This window comes from Theobroma umbraticum, unplaced genomic scaffold (assembly GCF_002168275.2).
Source record: "Theobroma umbraticum cultivar Fairchild unplaced genomic scaffold, ASM216827v3 scaffold_4.1, whole genome shotgun sequence".
Taxonomy (NCBI): Eukaryota; Viridiplantae; Streptophyta; class Magnoliopsida; order Malvales; family Malvaceae; genus Theobroma; species Theobroma umbraticum.
The window spans coordinates 3,238,033-3,258,908 of NW_018397258.1; the positions used below are offsets into that span (position 1 = coordinate 3,238,033).

Genomic DNA, 20,876 nt, shown 5'->3' on the forward strand with positions numbered 1-20,876 from the left:
TTCTTAACTCTACTTTCAGTTTAATGCATGACGTTGCATATCCATCCTCAAAGCTCTTGTTCTTTAGATCAGCTTCAATTCTCACCAAAAGCTAGGGGAAGGGGTGAATTGAAAGGCAACTTTTCATGTAAGCATTCAACTAATTCTGTTAACAGCTGATTTGCCAATCATCTGTGACATGCAAAAAGTTTTGATGTGATGACTCTTTAGAGTTGTTGCTGATTGCATTCTTGTTGCTAAAGCTAGCCTCATTTGTTTGAACTATAATCTTGACGATTCTCACAGCATAATCTCATTTTTTTAGTTTATAAATAATTCTTAGACACCATTTATTGCAAATTGAACTGATAAGTCTGCCACCTATTCAAAGATCAACTCCCACCCACACCCGCCCTGAAAGGTAAAACAAATGGGAAAACAAAAAGACAAAAGGTTGAGGGAAAAGAAAGTAGCAGCAGCAAAAAGTCTTGATCAAACTCGCATTCACTTTCATTGCAAAACGTTCTTCCCAGTTAGGGTTTGGTCTATGGCTCCTTTGAAGCCCGATTGCAACCATTTTGACTTGCCAATTGCCACCTCTGAATTTGAATAGCTGTTTGTTTGAAAAATGCTGGGTGAAATGCTGAATGGACTACAAATGGTCAACATTTGTCCCCTGAATTACATGTTTGTAAAACAATTTGCAGATATGACTTTGAATTGGTATCAGTTCGCATGTCTATTCACTTCTTAGGGTCATTACTCTAGCATTTCCAAGCTTTGTGCTGAACAGTGAAGCAGAACATTGCAAGCAGCATACCTGAATGCAAATTCAGCGCCTTATGCATTAACTAAACTCTGGAGAAACCTGCGTTTTGTCATGGGTGCACCTCTCGGTGACTGTTCAAAGAATAAAAATTGCCATATGGGTGAGAAACTGGTGGAAAAAAGTCTGGCGTCCAGACACGAACAAGTCAGTGCTGAGGGAAACCTTCAGCATCTAATGGCAGAATCTGCCTTAGGCGTCCTCAATCGACAACATGGCCCCTAGTTTCTTCTTCGAAACTATCTTTTTATTACCACATGTCTCGTGTTCAGACACAATCACCTGACATATTTACCTGATCAACAAAATTTGGGGTTTATTTACTATGGTAACTCTGAAAGATGTGGATCAAATATGACAAAAATGAATATGAGAAATCGAGACATGTATTTCATTTACGATGAAAGGTTCCAGTTTCTACCTTCCATTACATTTTTACTGGTCCAGAAATGAAGGCTCCGAATATATCCATTCATTTTTGTATGAAAAAAGTTAAATTCAACTAGTTCATCGGCCATCCCATAAGTCATCACTGACATGCTGGAACCTTGGAAATTTCGTACCAATCTTGCCGAAACCACATTATGATTATTATTATTATTATTATTATCAAAATCGAATATTCCAGTAGGATCAGAACCGACGTGGCTACGAGGCAGCTGCCGTAGGATTTTGGAATTTGGAATTTGATTGTTATACTTTAATTATTATATATTTTCCATGCTAATGCGTTTGATTTGACCAGCTATTGTTCAGCCCAGTTCAGAACTTTTGAAATGCGGGCGGCAGGAAAGCCTAGAAAATTAAAAGTCTCTCAACAGATTGATAGGAAAAAATGGCTAGAAAACTAGAAAATATTTTAGTATTTTTTATTTGTATGTTTTAAATAATTTAAATAATAAATTAATATATTACTGAAAAAGAAAAAGAAGACTTGAATGCTACTCCAAGAATTTTACTGTTTTAGGAAAATTTACAGTCTAAATATGGGAAGCACCAAGAAAAATCCATATTGCTTACTCATTTGTATCGAAAGATAGACTCTATATAAATTGGTCAAAAGTTTCGTATACAAGTTTACGCGTTACCTACAAAACGACGACGGCTACACGCGTCTTTCTCCTCTTCAATCCCTGTCTTGTCACCTATTCCTCCATTGCCATCAGCTCCAAAAAAAAAATAAAAATAGAAAACCCAAAATTTTTTTAATTTCCTAAATTTAGCCTCTGATTTAAGATTCATTTTCTTGCTTCCCTGTCTCTTTGGGTCTTCTGGTAAGAATCCTCTCTCTTTCGTAATATATATCTATATATATATATTTCTTTTCTTTTTCATTGTTAATAATTTCCGAACATTCAATCTTGGAACCCTAGTCTTACAAATCAAGATGAATTGAGCTGTGAGAGCCTTAAATGTTGCGCTTCTGATTTCTGGGGTTTTTATTCCTTGGGCTTAGGGTTTTGTCCTTGGGCCTGAATTGAGAAGCTTTTTTCTCGTTTGTATAGAAGTGTTAGATTGTAAAAAATGGGGCCTTTGATGTGAATTTGTACAGGGTTAGGTTAAATTTTTAGCATTCTTTTGTAGAGTGTTAGAATCTTTCTGTTCTTCTACATTTCACTGTCAGAAATGTCGTCGGCTGGTGTTGCTGTTGTTTCGGTTCGAAATGAACCCATGGTTCCTCCTGATCACATGAATCCCCAATTGGGTCTGCGTGAAAACGAATCAATTTGGATATTTTTGGCCCTTTCTGGAACGATGATACCTATGCGGGTTCTGGAATCGGATTCTATTGAATCCGTGAAGCTACAGATTCAAACATGTAAAGGTTTTGTTGTGAAGAATCAGAGGTTGGTTTGTGGAGGCCGGGAGCTGGCACGGAGCAATTCCCTTATTCGTGACTATGGAGTCAACGATGGGAATGTCCTGCACTTGGTTCTTAGGCTCTCTGATCTTCAGGTCATCAATGTTAAGACTACTTCTGGGAAAGAATTCACATTTCATGTTGAACGAGGACGAGACGTAGGTTATGTGAAGCAACAGATTGCTAAGAGAGAGAAGCAGTTTACTGATCTTGATGAGCAAGAAGTCCTTTGTGATGGGAAGATTTTAGAGGATCAGAGGCTAATTGATGATATATCTAAGCACAGTGATGCTGTATTGCATTTATTGGTCAGAAAATCTGCCAAAGTTAGGGGGAAGCCTGTTGCTAAGAATTTCGAGTTGTCTATTGTGGCACCAGAATTGAAAGACAAGCGACATTGTGATGCTGGTGAGACGAACAATAGAAGACAATATGATGTCTGTTGCGAGGAGAATTATAGTAGAGGATATGAAGTTGATAGAGAGGTTGTACCGAGAAAGCCTCCTGACAGGGATTTTTCATTGGAGCCAGTTATTGTTAATCCCAAGGTTGAATTGCCTGCGGTGATTGTGGATATGATTAATTCCACATTTGATGGATTAGATAACAGAAGAATTCCAATCAGGTCTGTGGAGGGTACTGGAGGAGCCTATTTCATGCAGGATTCATCAGGCCAAAAATTTGTTGCTGTTTTTAAGCCAATTGACGAGGAGCCTTTAGCTGTTAACAACCCTCGAAAACTACCAGTGTCATCAGATGGTGAAGGGTTGAAGAAGGGCACAAAAGTTGGAGAAGGAGCATTCAGGGAAGTTGCAGCTTATATTTTGGATCATCCTAAGAATGGATACACCTTATATGGTGATGAGAAGGGTTTTGCTGGGGTGCCTCCTACTGCTATGATCAAGTGTTTGCATAGTGGGTTTAACAATCCTGATGATATAGCAAAGGCCAAGATTGGGTCATTGCAGATGTTTGTGGAGAACAGCGGAAGTTGTGAGGATATGGGTCCTGGGTCTTTCCCAGTTGAGCAAGTACATAAAATCTCTGTGTTGGATATAAGATTGGCTAATGCAGATAGGCATGCTGGGAATATTTTAATGAGTAAAGATGAAGATGGGCAGACATTGCTGATTCCAATTGACCATGGCTATTGCTTGCCTGAAAGTGTAAGTATGCTCCACTGATATGTCTTAATTTCCTGCTACTCTTTGCATGACATCATTCTTGGTTTTACTGTTTTTTACTACTTTTTTACTCCACTCCTTTTCTTGTTATTTTTTATTCTAGGTTCCTCCTCTAAATTGTAAATGTTAAACACCCTATCCAGGATGGTTTAATGTAACTGTGAATTTAATTCAAATGGTATTATATATGTTCATGATTAGAAGGTGATTGAACTTGTATTATGTCTTATGAATCAAGAGAATCTACACTGCTAAAGTTCTCATGATTCAGAGATATGGTTAATTGTAAACTGTAAAGCAAGCTGAGTGGTACTGCCAGCTTGATTCTTTCCCTAAGTTTTCTGGGGTTTTTCATCATCTTGTGGAGTGGTTATGAGTCTCACTACACATTTCATTTTCTTTCTCGACATTGAAAGCTCATATCCTACTTTTTTTTGTCTTTCCAATATTTTCCTCCTGCCTGTTGTCTTTTGCTGTGTCTTTAAGCCTAATCGCAATTCATCTTTGCTGTTTTTATAGTTTGAAGATTGCACATATGACTGGCTGTATTGGCCTCAAGCTCGTCAACTTTACTCCCCTGAGACAATTGACTACATAAAATCACTGGATGCTGAAGAAGATATTTCCCTTTTGAAATTCCTTGGATGGGATATGCCACCTAAATGTGCACGCACACTCCGCATCTCCACCATGCTTCTTAAAAAGGGTGCAGAGAGAGGGCTTACTCCCTTTGCCATTGGAAGTATAATGTGCAGAAAGAATTTGAACGAGGAATCTGTGATTGAGGAAATTGTCCAAGAGGCACAGGATTCTGTGCTTCCTGGCATAAGTGAAGCTGCATTTCTTGAAACTCTATCTCAAATCATGGATCGCCATCTGGATGAGATTGCCGAATCATTCTGATGATGGAAGTGCTGAACATCTGTAGAGAATGGTGGTTCATACTAGTTGATAGTTGTGCAGCTGTACATGCCTTGTCATAGTTGAGCATCCGTTGCCAGATCATGGGACCTCAAATGGTCCGGCAGACTGGTTATGAAAGCTCAATGATTTATTCTTATTGACACTTCCATGTGATTCTCTATTCTTCATGGTACTTAACGAAATGCCTCTTAATTTGAGGTCTTGTTGCATTCATTTCAATTGATTTGTCAAGATAATTTAATTGGTCTTTTGAAATTTGAATTGAAGACTTGGGTTTGTATTTATTTCACTGTTTCTTTTGGTTCATGATTAGGTTTTTCAGCTACCATGAACTTTAGTTGAAGTTACTGTTAAGTTCGTACTACAAATTACTAGTTTTCACTACTCTGTCAACTAGGTGGGCTGAAACCGTAACATCGGAATGCAATTGTTTCGCGCATTTGCTGAAAGCGCATGTAAGCTACAGAACTTGGATTACAAGTGGCATTGAAAAGATGCGAAGGTGCGCTGTTCAGCCCCTATATTTACAAGCAGCATGCTCCTGAATTTTACACTATATATCAAGGTAATCAGATGGTCATCACTGACCAATTACACAAACATTCAAAGAGGATGGCTTTACAGTTACCACATAGGTTTCAGATACCTACCGTCTGCTTAGTTTTCAGGGAAAAGCATGTAAAGGATGCAGCCGGAATTGCATGATCGAACCAAAGATGTCAGTGCCTCTAACTGGATAGGTCTTGAACGCAACAGACTGACACTGTCACTGCTTCAGTGGCAATCATTTCTGGAGAACGTGGCAATCATAATTGGACGTTCAAAAAATTTCAGAGACAAGAGTCCAGCATCCTTGTTTTTTGTATCATCACCAATTGCACAAATTTGCAGGCAGTTGGAATTTGCAGACAGCTGCGATGTTTGAGTGACACATGAGATACCAAGAAAACGAATTCAAAGGAATCCTCAAACCTCAATGAACCTGAACTTCTCAAGTGTTCAATTTCGATGTCACTCCTCAGGTCTCTCTCAGGTGTATGAACTGAGTATTTCATTTCTGCGTAGGCCTTTTGAGCTTCTTCTTTGACCTTCTTCTGAAAAGAAAAAGAAGACATTGAAATGCTAGTTATTCTGCAGACAGATAGAACTGATACTATAACTCACCTATGGTGTCCCATCAGCCATGTCAAATATCAAATACCATCTCCCCTGCATAATTTTGTAAAAACACTTAAAGATCAGAAATTACCTCCTTGTGGGTTTACCACTAACACCAAGCACACCCTTCATCAATGAGCTTATATCCACGGAGCGTTCACGCATGATCTTATCATGGTAGATCTTGCTCCCAATCTCGCATATCTGTTCTTCCACCTCTTCCAAAGTTTGATCCACATTGAGCTGTAGCTCCCCTTTCCTGATGACAGTTACACCAAAACCATTTGCTTTGGCTTCCCGAAATGCGTCCTAGTATGGGTTATCAGAAGTTAAGAAAAATTAAAAGCATTCCAACCTCAAAAGGAACAAAGGAAAGAAAGGAAAATATAATCACCATCACCTCTATATGCTTTTCTAGAAGGGATTAAGGACCTAATAATCAGCCGAATGACTGACTTGTCAATGTTACTGTTCTTTTCTAAATACTGCCTAGTCTTTGATTGGAAGGAACAGTCAGGTTGTCCACCAGCTGCCCTGTTTTAGGTCTATTTTCAGCCCATCAGATCAGGAGATGGATTATAGTTTTTTTAACTGCTAGAAACATCAGAACAATAAAATCAACTTTGGGCTGGATGATCTTCTACATGCAACTACTATGCTGACTTTAAATTTGGATAAATGAAAATGCCATATTGGTCTTCTCAAGTAATCCTTTAACATTTAAGTTCCTCTTTCTAAAGCTTAATACAATATGATTGAACATGTTTGACAGTGGAATCAATCAACACTTACCTTAGGTGGCTGTGGAACAATGAAGGCCCGGCCATTTCCTAGCATATCCATGTGAGCCTGAATGATGTAACAAAAATTTTTGCAATCACCAGTATCTTCAAAAGCAATCACATGGTGTGGTTTTGGTTCTAATTCAAGATCTGCTGCCATCTCCAGTGCATAAAATCCTATCCTTTGCTCCTCATTGTCAAATGTGTATAATTCAACACACTGGGACATAGACAGAAGATTACTATTGTCCAATAACCAGTATAGTAGAGGCATGACACAAGCCAAAAGTGCATACTTTGAAACATGCACATATAAATGTCACAAGGATCTCACTGAATAACTTTAGGAACCATCCAACTCATGCAAAAAGATAATGCAAATATAATAACTTGCATACAAAAATCATGATATTAAGAACTTTAGCAACATTTACAATAGACCAAAGCTAGCATTTGGTATAAGAAGCGAAAACATATGCAGCTTCAATCAAGGGTCAACTAACACGGACATGATGTTAATGCACAAAGAATGAAAAACTAAAACAATAGCTGAGAATATGTATTCACAAAGTTACCAGAACATGTGGAAGATCTAACCACCATAAATAATCTTCTTCCTTCTCCTCTGCATACTCTCGGTACTTGCTCACAACAGCTTGTGGTCCAAATAATTCCATTTCTCTTTTAAGCTTGTTGAGTTTCTTTTCCATGAATTTCTTGTTTCTCTCAGGAAGTTTTGTCATCAGATCTGCCGCTTCCTGTATCTCTTTTTCAGTGATCCATCGGTCCAAATCCTTCCCCATATCCTTCATAATGGATTTAACTTCCGGGTTGGTCTCAGCATTATAGGATTCCAAAAAACCATGGGACCATTTCTTGGTGTGCTGCCAATATTCCTTCCCTGATTTTTTACCAGGTTTGACGGAACCATCACTGCCTTCTACAACTATTTTGGAATCTTTTGGATCACCATCTTGAAGTTTCCTCTTCAAATCTGACTCTGATGAAGAAATAGCTAACTTTTCATTGATGGGGGGTTCTACGAATCTCTGAATGAAACCTTGTCCATCTTTTTTTGCAGGATATGCTATACCAGCTTTTCCAGTAAAAAGTGCTTTCCGCTGTTCTTGGAAGTTGTTGAGTAACTCAGGACTTTTCTCTAATGAGGGACCCTTCCAGCGTGGTACAATTTTTTCTGGTGGATCATAGAGGCTGATACCATCTAGAAGAAAAGCCAAAGACTTTATTAGCATCAGTGAGCCATTAACTTCAATTTCTAAACACATCAAGTAATTAAGAAATCAGAATGCCAAAACCATTTGAGAGCAGGTCTACTTTAGCAGTTTCAAGTATGGAAACAATATGCCTAAAAAGGATTCTGAATTTACGAATCGTTAGGCATTAAGTAACGCTAATATCAACAAAGATATAAGTATAAGACAGAAAATTTGAGCCAGCTTATTTCTTCTTCAGAGGATAAAAATATACATGAAACAATTATGATTTCAGAACAACATCTACCTGCTCCATAATCAAGATTTTCAATATTCGAATGGAGCCACTCATGCACGCGAGAGAGTTTTTTATTTTCTTTCTCAACTTTCTTCTCCAGACCTTGGAAGAATGCAAGTTTCTCTTCAGCATCCATCAAATGAAAGGGATCTCGGTCTGCCAACTCATTTTCTCGAACCTGAAAAACAATTTCTCTAAGTCTATCATCTTTCATCCACTCAAGTTCACTTTCATCTTCATTAGAGCCAAGTTGTGTAATCTCTGTATGCATATTTAATTGTTCATCAACTTTTTCCTTAGCAACCATGTAATTTTCTCTAAATCCATCTCCAATTTTCTTAAGTACAGGTTCAACCTCATGAAAATTATTCTCTATCCAGTTTTCTGTCTTTAATGATTGTCCTTGTTCTGCACTTAAAACAGTGCTTTCTTGAGCAGAAAATGGAGTTTGTTGATGAACTTCTTCTCCGCATTTTTCATCAGAATTTTCTTCATCAGTTTCCTCACTAAGGACAGACTCTTTATCCTCCCAAATAGAATTTTGACAAGCATTTTCAGAAGGTGTAAACTCTGACTCTCCACTGGAAATGGCATGTGGAAACAGTTTGTCATTCACATGTAGTCTCTGCTCTGTACTTCTACCTGATTTTTTATCCTTTCGTAGCAATAAATCAGGAGCACTTTCTTGCACAGCTTTCATTATGGGCTCTTGGTTAAGCTCTTCTTTTTTGGAATTTTTGGAAAGGAACTCCCTAGCTTCTTTCACTGACAGTATGATTCTTGGTTTCTTTCCGAAATAAGTGCTCTTTGCAATATATGATTTGTTATCAGAAATAACAGGGGATTGGATATCTTCTCCTTCAACTAATAAGGATATAGTACTCTCGATATCTTCTAAATCCTCTTTAGTGTTTTGCTTGTCTTTTGATAACTGCACACTTGAAGCATCAGAGTCTTCCCTAACTCTACTATCTAAAGAAGCTACTCCATTGAGAATTTTAACACCATCACTTTTTGTTTCACAAGGAGATGTTGCCTCCACAGTTCCGTAGCTAACTTTGCCTTGTTCTGAATCTTCAGGAGAAAGGTTACTTAGAAAACTCACACCATCTTGTCCATCCTCTTTGATTGCCTGCATCTCATTAGAAAATTCCTTGTTTGCAGCCTGGACTTGTTTTTCATCCTTACCAACCACAGATTGCTCTCTACTGTCAGTCTCCAGGGCTTCCTTGGCCCTCACTTTAATTTCCTGGACTTCACGATCAAACTCCACAAATTTGCTACTCTGAGAGCCAGAAGAATCAAGCAATGCCAATTTATCTTTTGCAGCCTTTGCTTTTAATATATTATTCAGAAGTTCTTGCCTATCCAGCTTTGGTCTTTCAAAGGACATATTAGGTGGTTCTTCAGATGCTTGAACAACTTCAACACTACCCTTCTCCAACATCTCTCTCTCCTTCCTAGATTTTATCTTTCTCCTCATCATTTCCTTCTCCAATTCTGTATATGCCACCTCCTTGTTTCCAAGAACAAACAACTTCTTCACCACCGAAAGTACAAGAAAACCACACAACAACAAACTCCCAGCTCTTGACAGTTTGGGCATAAACCCAGGACGAAGAATAACCCCATGAATTCCACTCACCAAACCAGACTCCTGACCAGAAACAACAAACTTTGCTACCGAACTATTCCTTGGAATCACATTTTCACCCCCTTCCATCTCTCTAGCTAAATTCTTTGCATAAGAAAATTTAGAATTCACTTTCTCCAAGTCTTCAAATTCAAGTCTTTTCAAAATTTCATCCTCGTTAACAGTCACCCTTTCCACATTCCCTTCCAAATCATGCAAAACCGTGAAAATAGGACCCGAACCTATCCCCCAAAAATCAGCATCTTTCTTGTACTGGTCAATCCAATTCTCTAATTTACTCAACATTACAGATTCACGTAAACGCTTTGATTTTAATTCACCTACATCATTATCTGCATCACTCTGTTTGCTGCTACCAGATTTCAAATTCTCAAAATTTTCAAAACTGCCATTTGGGTTTTGAAAATCAGGAGATGGGTTTGAAGGAATGGGATTTTGACGCACCTTTTGATGATCAAGAAGGAGCTTTTTCCTCAGCGAGTTGCGGCGGCTCGTTGGCCGACCAAAATGAGCAGAAACATGAAATAATTTAGTACCGGATAACGGTAAACAGCGTGAAAATGATGGTATTTCGCGGAATTTTGATATGTGGAATCTATGCAATGGCTTTTTGTTGGAAGTTTTAGTGGAAAGTCGGCGAGTGATAAATGAGAAGCTGGAAAAAAGCTGTGGGGTTTTGGAGATTGGAGGATTGAGAAGCTCCATCAAACATAAAACGAAAATTCGAGCTTTAAGATAAAAGTTTGAGAGACAACATGACAAGATAAAGTGCAGAGTGAATAGAGGTTTTGCGAGAAGCTGTCCGAGTTTGCTAAAACCCCTTTGGAGTTGTAAAGGCGTAAGAAATATGCCTAACGACGTCGTTTTTTCCTGAGTTATACGGATGCCGCTTTATGGTTCAACCTTTCTAACTCGCCATTAATATAAGGTAAGAATGCTTAATTAATTCTATTATTCTAAGAGTGTTGCTTAATTAATTCTATTATTCTAAGAGTGTTGAGTCACTCAATAGAATCGATAGTTTAGTCGTTTACTACACCAAAAGTTGTCATCGGGGGAAGATTGGCTGCAAGGAGGGATTGATTGATAAGCATTTAGACTGCAATTCTCAACGTTTACAGCAAGGGTAAAGACTTATGTATAACTTCGTTCTCTGGCTATAAATTGGGTAAGAAGCTTATTGTTAATTGAGAAAAAGGCTTTAAGCCTCCAATATCCATACAGAATTCGAGAATCCTCAAAATCACCTACTATTAATATTACAAGAAAATGCAGCAAACAGTACTATGGGTGTGCAGCAGATATCCAACTGAACTTTTTTAACTACAAAGGTTGGGTATGCAGGCACCACCATCTGGGTTCTGCTGTTCTTTCCATATCCGTCCTGTTACTCGCAGCTTCAACTCTTTCCTGTCCCCACCAGAGAAGAAAAGTGCCATGTTACGCTGTATAATAAGGCCATCATGGCTATCCCTAACCTTTCGGTGGCTATCTCTTATGGTTCTTGGGGTGCCTTCCCAAATGAGTTTCCTGCCATTGCCCCCAACTTCTAGGCTGTAACTGTAGTTGCGGGCTTCCATCTCATCACCCATGAAACGAAGGAATGCCATATAAACAGGGGCCATCCCCAGCTGGAAGGCTTCAAAATGGAGACAGAAGTACTGACCAAAACAGTGGAATACCTAACCATGGATGACAGAAGATACAAACCGTTCAGTAATGTCAGGAAAATATAAGATGATTGCAGTATACTGTTGGACTTGAGGGCTGGAAATCCAAATTACTGGTGACGAACTTATGTTGATGCAATACTATTCATTATCTACATCACAAGCAGATTATGAAAGGTTACACCATCACATATCTATATACCCAATACAGTTTAACCATTTTATTAAGAAAGTTAAGCAACAAACTGATTATGTGAAAGCAGAGAGAGCACATACAAGAATGAAGATTTACTTTTAAATTGACTAAGCATCCTGTCAATTTAATCTCCCTTTTAATTTCAAAAAATATTAATGAGTTGAGACACTAGCTCCAAGAAAAACTACTAACAGTGATGTGCATGACTTTTTATAATTTGGGAATCATAGCATTACATAATCCTTAGAATTGGACATTATTGGTTATTCATCAAGGCCATTAGTTCAACTTCTGGCACTTCTATGAAGTGTAAGGCTACCATACATATACTGGTAGTACATAGTATAGACAGCTCAACTCCTTGTCACAGAAACTCCAAGACCGTGAAACATGTATAGAACTGCAATGAAATACCAGTAACATGCATATCTCGTTTATTCTGATCCATCATCTATAATTTATAGTTCAATTCTTAGTCAGAATAAGTTTACTTACAGTGAGCATCCACGTGGCATTTTCTACTTCCCGAGGATTAGACTTCACATACCGATGGTTAAATGTGCATCCAGAATGCATGTCCACCTTGTGGTCATCCCTTAGATGAGCAACAAGAAATGGAATATCACCAACAACAGAGCATTCTGATCCAGCATATGGGCAATTGTATGGCCTGAAGTTACATTGGGCCTCGTGTTTGAGTTTACTATAATAGGGAAAAATCTCTGGGCATCCATGGGATGTATACTTGCAAGGCAGTTCAAGTGATTCAGCTACCTTCTCTAGAGCCAGACACCTAATATCACCCAGCTCCTGTCTACATGTGGGGCACCGATTGTGTACCCTTGTTTTACAGGTTGAACACAGGGTATGCCCATTGTGGCACTGTGGAAACAGCAAATCGTTAAAAACACCTACCATAAGGTACCAAATTATTTGGAGCAGCTAGGTCCACTTTGTCTAAGACAATGAGAAATCCATTCCAGCAGTACTAGCATTCAATAGGAATTGAAAAGATCTATTGCACAAAAATCAATGTTTTACAAAACAGAATCTAGCATTTGACATGTGAAATTAGAGAAACTGGTACAACTTTAGGACCACTTTCAGAACAAAACATAGATATATGGTTCTATCAACACACAAACAGAGAAAAATATAAAAACATGCGTATGTAAACAAAAATGTACATATACCAAAGGTCTGCATTCTACCTGACAACACCCACCCCCCCCCCCCCCTTAAAAAAAAAAAAGAAAGAAAGAAAGAAAAAGGCTGTTGTTAAGCATCATTTGCTTTGGCCAAAAGCCTATTTAGCCATCCACCCGATCCTGCAGGCTAATGAGTAATGATATCTGCATGCACCCAGAAGGAGAAAGAAAAAGAAAAAATACAGAGAATTCAGTCAATTTCATGATTGTACTCCATCTTAATTTAAGTCTTTCTTGTGAGGATGAACTGAAACAACAGATCGTTAGACACTCTTCAATTACTATGCCTCCTTAGATATCTATAAATGCAATTTCCAAAAAAAAAAAAGAAGTTATCTATAAACGCAATCTTTATCAACATTTCTTATTCTGTAAATGAAACCACCATAGCTATGCTTTTTCAGTGAAATTATACAACTGAAAACATCTATTTGTGAGTTTCTTGAAACGCAAAAATATCCTAGTAAAAGATCCACCTTCCTTTAACTCCTTACAGAGATAGGCATAGATTCTTATATATGCATGAACAGAGGGTATTTAAAAGGTCTTTAGTTCTGTTTTCACTTTGCCCTTTTAGCCTCTTCAGAATGAGAGAATATGAAAATCAAACTTAAAACCACACTATTCTAATACCCTTCCCAGCCCAAACAGCTACACATGCCACCTCTATTCACAATCCACAATTTCCTGTGCCTGATCTGCAAAGCTGATTCAGCATTGTAAACCTATTTCAAATATAACAAAAGACATCCTCAACAAGTAGGGAGCAAGGGCACAGGCAAACCACCAGGAAGATACCAAAAAAATGCAGTGTTGATTTCTCACATTTACAATATGATAGAGTCTGTCTATCATCTGCTATTTGCTCCTTTTCTATCCTACTCATGAAAAAGCCATGATAAATTTCACATTATACTCATATTCACTTCTCTGATTGGTTAATTCTGAGGCAGCAAGCAATTCATAGAAAGGGCCAATAATAAAACCAACACAAAGATTTCACCCTGATGAAACCACAGGTATCTGCTTTACTTTTAATCCCTCAAAAAACAACAGAAAACAGTGTACTTCTACGGTAAAACCAACAAAACCAACGACAGAAATTCCAAAAATCAAATTCCAAAAGATGCAACTTTTGACTCTTGCCATCCTCTAACGCATAAAACGCCTTCAATTTCAGCGTCTTCAAGTTGACACAACCCAAATCAAACATACAATTAAACATAGTCACTCTAAGTAGCATCACTACCAACAAGTTTCTCCAATTTTGTAGTCTTAATTCTAACCCTAAAACAGCACAGAGTCAACCCATCAATCATTTAAATCCGATAAATTAAATGTAAAACCCAAGAAAAAAGAAACAAATTTAAATTGACACACGAAAAAAGACAGAATTTTTTCTCAAAGAATAAAAGGAAAAACCATCAAAGAAATTGGATTAAAGACTGACCTGATGAATAGGAGGGTACATAGAATTGGTACAGACAGGACATTCAAGAAGTTCATGGACACTGGTGGTGCTTGGGTGAACCGCTGATGACACAGTGCTGTTGCCGTTCCCATTGTTGCTAGGAGGCTTCGACAATGGAGACAACTGATTATGATGATGATGATGATTATGATGATGGATCTCATCATCATCCATCACATCTGAAGATGTCACACAATCAATGGTATCTAAATCCATAGAAAAGGAGACAAACTTATCAAATTTGATTGCTAAATTCTGAAGGGTAAATTCCTTTCTGGAAAGATTGAAACTCTGGGTGCCCTTTGTTTGAGGGGGAAAATGCCTTTTTTCTTGGCTGTTGAATGGTGAGTCAGTCTTTGAGTTAATTCAAGAATAAAGAAAGAATGATAATGGATAGAAACCTGCTACAAAATGAATTGAATCTGTACAGGGAAAAGAAAACCACTATTTCTCTTGTTTTGTGCTTTTCTTCATTGGTTCCAGAGAGAGAAGAAGAGAAGATGAGAGAGAGAGAGAGCGAGGGGTGTCACCGTCTAAACTTTCTGAGGCAGTTGATCAACATCAAACGGTTTGAGGTTAAAGAGAAAGCATGGTTAAAAATAAAAATTACAAGAAAAGCTCGATGAGGGGATTAGTTGGATTCATGAGAGGCAAATACAGTGATTATCATGATTCACTTGATTAAAATTTAAAAGGAAGAAAAAAAGATTAACATTTAACCTTTGCTGCAGGTTGTTGTTGGTTGTTACCTCTTGTTAATTGGATATAGATGTAGATTTGTTGTGGGAGGGAGAGTAGGGCCAGACCGGGGCCTCAAAGGCTGAAAGACCAGAGGTTTCTTTGATTCTTTTTAACTTTATTGGGTGTACACGGTGAACACGGTTATAGTGTATCAGCTACTAGCATTTACGTAGTATTAAAGAATTCAGGATCCCTTGAGGTGAGTTGTCTCCAATTATTTTGATCATGTTCTTTCTATTTTTACTGCCTGTGGGACGCTCCTCATTAAATTCTTTCTACTTCAACCATATCCGGCCAAGGACAGTTCTTTTTACCCTTGTAGTGTTTCAAATTTTAAACATGATACCAAGGTAAAACTGTTAGATTGTGTGATCAAACCTTCCCAAACTCAAATGGCTTAGCTGGAACCCAACCCCAGCTTGCTGGAACTTCAGACAACCGGTGGGTTATGAGGTGCTGGGATGGGAGGATCGTATCCTTAAATTCTCCTTCTTCGATGAATGGCTCCAATTCATGTACGGTAAAAGCATGATCTTGAATTGTTTCGGATGTAAGCTTCCATTTTTACAGTCAAATCCTACTGAAAGATCTTTTGTTTGAAAACCAAAATCCTTGCTGTCTTTGGCAACTACGTACAAGGATGAATCTACGAAAAGGTTTGTGTCAGTTCGACGTGTCTCCGTAGGTCGTCGTGGCTACTTTTGTAACTTTGGGATAATCATGATTAGTTTGTAAGAAATATTGGGATAATAATGGCATAAGAGATGACTTGGGTTCAACGTTACTTCAACTTGAAAGGGAAATTAGCGCACAAGGATTCTAACCCTTTTTTGTTAAACTGTAGTACTTTTGGAATTTTTATTTGTTTAAGAAGGAATGTCACCCTAAGAACTTTGATGCCCATCCACTCTGTGCCATGAAAGAGGTTAGAAACTTCTGTCTACAACCGAAGTCCCAGATGCTTTGCTGGAAAGATGGGAGGCGAAACATACATTTTGGTTCCTCCTGGCTTTGTCTGTTGTTCGGAACATAACAGCAAGTGTCTCTTGGAAGAACTTGTACTTTATCCCAATGATGGAAACAGTTCTGTTCCAGGACTCCAGCTTTCTGCTCAGGCCAGATAGATCATGGACATATACCTGCATAACCTTCTTAATTTTCTCTGTGACATAGTTAGAAAATTACTTGGCAATTTCATTTTCTTAACCTCAACCGTACAATGCAGTAAATTATTTAAGTAACCTAAATGAAGTTTTATAGCTGGTATAACAAGAAAACAGATAATCTAGTTGCGTCATTGGAGTTATTGTCAAGCATTCTTGGTTCAGTTTCATGTAGCAATCTTTAGAAGACATGAAATAAGCATGGACGAAACTAGGGTCAGTATAAGGAATAAAATTTGCAACGAGAGAAAACTTCATTTATTGTATAAGAAACCAATCCAACATTCTAGCTCTTTATTTATCTCCAAGAATCTGCAACAAAATCTTATAAAAAGAAAAAAACATGTATATTACAAAGTTAACCATATAACAGCTCTGCTGATATGATTAACCATCCATGATTTCCGAATGGCACAACTAGCTTCCCCAGGCTCATAGAGACATTACAATGAAGTATCCTGAGGAATGCAATGAACATTTGATCAGTTTATGCTTGTATATGTACAGGGTCACCAATGAAATTGTTTTGCCCAGTAGTAACCTATGCAACCAAGGGCATTTACCCTCCAATAAATGTCTAAAAGCTTCACAGGGAATTATCTACCACTGATTGGGGAAGGCTTCTCTATAAGTTGCATCCTCCCTCTGGGTAATCTGTCTTATTGCTGCATCTGTAACCCGCGTAGTCAGAAGTTTATGAGCTAACCTGCCTTTAGTTGTTACTTTCTTCCGCTGCATGGATGCCAGAGTTTGTTTGTTTCTTCCCACTGATTTCTCCCGAATAGTTTCCTCCATATCTTCTCCAACAACTGCAGATCTTGATGTTGATGCCATTGCAGCATCACGAAGAACCGCCGCATTGTGTTCCCGAACTTTAGCAAGCTTTGCCCGCCATAATGACTGTTTATCAAGTTTTCTCTTCCTTGCTTCCTCCTTATCTCTCGCCCTGACATTCTTCACAGCTTTTTTGGCTAATTGCTCTACAATATCAGACGCTAGATCAGGATTTGTATCATCTATAGAAGAATTCTGATTGATAGGGTTTCCTTCATCATCTCGAGGTATAAGGGGCCCATGAAAGGGGCAAACCCTCAAATCTTTTCTCTGACAAAGTCCACCTTTGCTCAAAGGGGCATGACATGGTTGGATTTCTCCTAGATTTTCTTGGTAAACAATCGCCTGAAGATTCAATTCTGCAATTTTCTCTGCTGGAATTACTGCATCATAGTCTACTCGTCCCCAGTGACTTTCAAGCTCCAAGCCTCTCTGATTAGCCAACATATCCTTATTAGAAACCGATCCCCAATTATCCAAGAAAGAACCCCACCTGATGACTGGAGCTTCAGCCAAAAGCTTACTCCTAACAGAGGTTTCACTACCCAGAGACTCTTTGCCCTTAGAACTGCATTCTTTAGCTTTGTCTTTCACCTTGCTAGAAGATGACAGTCTAGCAAGATTTTCGTTTTGTTTATTGGATTTCCAAGAATTCCTATCCTCAATAGATTTAATTTTCTCTTCCTTGTTGGAACTTTGTGCCTCCTTTCGCTTCTCTGGTTCAGTAGAACTTCCATTCTCAGTTGATCCAATATTACCTTCTTCCCAGAAGTCTTCCTCCTCTTCTTGGTTATTTTTCACAGTTTTAAGTAGGGCACAACCTGATTCGTCACAATCCTTCTTCACAGACAGGAGTCGACTTCGGATATCAATCAACTCCTTCAACAAGGAATCTCGTAACCTGTTGTCAGCCACTTCAACCCTTATAAGAAGAGAAATCCATTCTTGTACAGAAACCAAATGCTTTGTTCTTAAAAGCTTATACAGCTCCCTCAATGCATCAAAAACCACTTTATTATCACTGTTCTCATGAACCTTTTCTCCTTCCTTTAATGAATCAAGTCGGATCTGCCTCAATTCTGAAGAGCGGAACTCTTCAAAATCTTCATCATCCAACATGCCTAGTGGCACACTTTCCTCTTTAGTACGAGCAATACCTAAGCATTCCCCAATCTCATTGACCATCGACTGTATCTCTTCCTTTATAGAACCAAAATTTGTCTTCAGTGTTTCAAACTTGTTTCGTAAAATCTCCTGTGTTCTTCTCTCTCTTTCCGTTCTCTCTCGTTCTATTCTAGCTGCATTTTCCTGAAGGTTAGGAAACTGGAACCTCAGACTATTCTTAAGATAATCAAAACCTAACCTAAGCTGTCTGTAATGAACCCCGAAGGACACATTCCACTTCTCCAAGAATTCAATTGCCTTGGAACGCAAGGTGGATGCGACAGCAGGAGGAGCTGGAAGTGGCATATTTCTTCTGAACCCGACGCTTAAGGTCAACAACTGGTCTAAGTTCTCGACTATAAGTGTTCTAAAAAGCTTTGACCGCATGAAAAGTTCATCAATTATAAGAAGTGTAAGATAACGAACCTGCATATAACAAGAAGTTTCAGAAACTCCAATATCTAGAACACCAATCTCTTAGGATTTTTCTCTTTTTTAACATTAAAAAGAAAAGAATTACCATTAAAAAAGACCATAAATTTCGTTTAAATAAAGGCTGGAAACTTTTAAATTAAATTGCAGAACATAAATTATCTAAGGAAAACAACATAGAATCAAACCGAGAAAAATTGGGAAATGTTACTGACATTAAAATATATTTATTAACTAAAAAATGAAAAAGAAGCTTAGATGGAGGACCTGAGAGTGATCGCGTTTCATGAGGTCCATGAGGGTATGGGTCGCGACTCGGAGCTCCGAATCGGAGAACCGGACAACCGATTTGATTGCTCTGAGAAGGCGTCGATCAACCTCGGCGGCCGTTGAGTTCGTGGCTTTTTCTATCAAAGCCCTGACCTTCCCTCTCTCCTCCTCCTCCTCCATCTCCATCGCCATTCCCAAATCTTATTATTTTTCAAAATCCCTAATTTAAACTTCTCTTTAATTATTCAGTGCGCGCAAAGTCAACAGTTTGCCTGATAGAGGCGGTTTCTGAGCCAAGGGAAAGGTTAAAAATTGTTTTACGTGGCACTTGTACAGCATGCCTGCTAGGATACCCTTTTGGAGGTTTGGGCAGTCAGTTCAGCCCAAAAATATATTTTGGGCCCAACTGTGACAACAGGACCAATATATGGGCTGGGTTTTAAAATTAAACCCATCCATGCTTAGACCCAAAAATTGAAATAATATATTTTTGTATTATTATTATTTTTCTATTACACCGCTTGAGTTTAAGCTCGAGTCATAATACTTTCTTTCATACAAAATAAACTATTACTTTTTCTTCCAATCGAAAGGGAACTCGATCCTCCATTGAAAAGGGTATACCTTCTAATAGAAGACCTTGTATTAATTTGGGTAGATTATAAATCAAGTTTGATCTCCAATAAGGTATATAAACCACTCAACTAGTGCATATAGGAAATTGAATTTTCTTACCTTTTGTTGAGGCTGGGAAGGTTGACAAATGCCTTAGAACAGCAATGATTTGTTTTGTTTTTTTAACTGGGATAGAAATAGATGTTTGAGATCAAGAGTCAAGACGTTCTTTATTATTTCCTTTAAGATTACATGGAATGAAATGCTACTGTTGGCTAGGCCAAATGGTCAATCTGAATGAATTTGAATGTTCCAACCTATGGGGTTTATTCTAAGTCTTGTACATGCTGTTCATGGGCCACTGCAGCACATGCATTGTAACATTTTCATCATTGTTTCATTAATGTTTCGTAGGCACCTTAGGAACTCCCGTTTTCAGATATTCGAACGTTGTCCTTTGAGGTACCCTATTTAAAGGGGGAGGAGAAAACATGGCATGTGCAATTATGCATGGCATAGATCCATTGAAGCAATAGTTTCTTGCTAGGTCGATGTTGTTTAACTCTATGATTAAGGCCAGTCCAATTTTATATCAAATCAGTTCCTCTTATTATAAACAGATCCTAGAGAAAGACATCATCCTCTCTTTAAGCGATTGATTAAGTTTTTGTTCATAATGACATTAATGTAAGATGCATGTTACATTCTGAAAAATTTTACTACTACTGTGCTTCGTCTTTAACCTGAGGTAGTGTTTGGTATGAAAGAAGTGAGAGCACATTTCTTACAATGTGTCCAATTAAATTATATTACAGTATTTGTTTTGTAACAAACTACTACAATGTTATATTGTAATGCAATCACATTACAGCCAAGGGATGTAATATGATTACAGTCCAAAACCAATACAATCACATTACATTGTATTCTGCAATATTCTTAAAGATATTTTTACCTTTCAATTTTATTATTTTGTTAAAAATATTTTATAATATTATAATTAAAATAAAATATATAATATAAGAATCCAAAAATAAAATAAAATAAAATATAAAAATTTAAATTTATATAATATAAGTAAAATAAATTAAAATAAAATATATAAGATTATAATAATAAATAAAAATAAAATATATAAAATTAAAAATATATTTAAGATATGATATTATATAAAAATAAATAATAAAAAATATAAATATATTAAATTTATATTTTAATAATTAAAAATAATT

At 37.6% G+C, this 20,876-nt stretch overlaps 4 protein-coding genes across 6 annotated transcripts; 1 reads left to right on the plus strand and 3 right to left on the minus strand.

Moving 5' to 3' along the window:
* Window positions 1–1,891: 1,891 nt before the first annotated feature.
* Window positions 1,892–5,058, plus strand: LOC110413113 (phosphoinositide 4-kinase gamma 4). Its single transcript, XM_021423815.2, has 2 exons — window positions 1,892–3,832; window positions 4,370–5,058. Exons 1-2 carry the CDS (start codon window positions 2,432–2,434, stop codon window positions 4,751–4,753), a joined length of 1,785 nt encoding a protein of 594 aa, XP_021279490.1. The 5' UTR covers window positions 1,892–2,431; the 3' UTR covers window positions 4,754–5,058.
* A 138-nt stretch (window positions 5,059–5,196) lies between these two features.
* On the minus strand, window positions 5,197–10,666 carry LOC110413112 (uncharacterized). Of its 3 annotated transcripts, none has more exons than XM_021423812.2 (5): window positions 8,236–10,666; window positions 7,290–7,936; window positions 6,725–6,934; window positions 6,024–6,241; window positions 5,197–5,905 (listed from the first exon to the last, which is right to left on the minus strand). In XM_021423812.2, the coding sequence occupies exons 1-5, from the start codon at window positions 10,583–10,585 to the stop codon at window positions 5,605–5,607; spliced, it is 3,726 nt and encodes a 1,241-aa protein (XP_021279487.1). In that variant the 5' UTR covers window positions 10,586–10,666; the 3' UTR covers window positions 5,197–5,604. The 3 variants fall into 3 exon arrangements, with proteins under 3 accessions (XP_021279487.1, XP_021279489.1, XP_021279488.1); XM_021423814.2 differs by having other exon boundaries at window positions 5,680–5,865; XM_021423813.2 differs by having other exon boundaries at window positions 5,680–5,868.
* A 378-nt stretch (window positions 10,667–11,044) lies between these two features.
* Window positions 11,045–15,172, minus strand: LOC110413980 (Protein with RING/U-box and TRAF-like domain). The gene is made up of 3 exons (XM_021425028.2): window positions 14,405–15,172; window positions 12,242–12,628; window positions 11,045–11,562 (listed from the first exon to the last, which is right to left on the minus strand). The coding sequence occupies exons 1-3, from the start codon at window positions 14,639–14,641 to the stop codon at window positions 11,200–11,202; spliced, it is 987 nt and encodes a 328-aa protein (XP_021280703.1). The 5' UTR covers window positions 14,642–15,172; the 3' UTR covers window positions 11,045–11,199.
* Window positions 15,173–16,599: 1,427 nt separating this feature from the next.
* On the minus strand, window positions 16,600–19,278 carry LOC110413526 (ENTH/VHS protein). Its single transcript, XM_021424375.2, has 2 exons — window positions 19,027–19,278; window positions 16,600–18,753 (listed from the first exon to the last, which is right to left on the minus strand). The coding sequence occupies exons 1-2, from the start codon at window positions 19,219–19,221 to the stop codon at window positions 16,930–16,932; spliced, it is 2,019 nt and encodes a 672-aa protein (XP_021280050.1). The 5' UTR covers window positions 19,222–19,278; the 3' UTR covers window positions 16,600–16,929.
* Window positions 19,279–20,876: the final 1,598 nt, after the last annotated feature.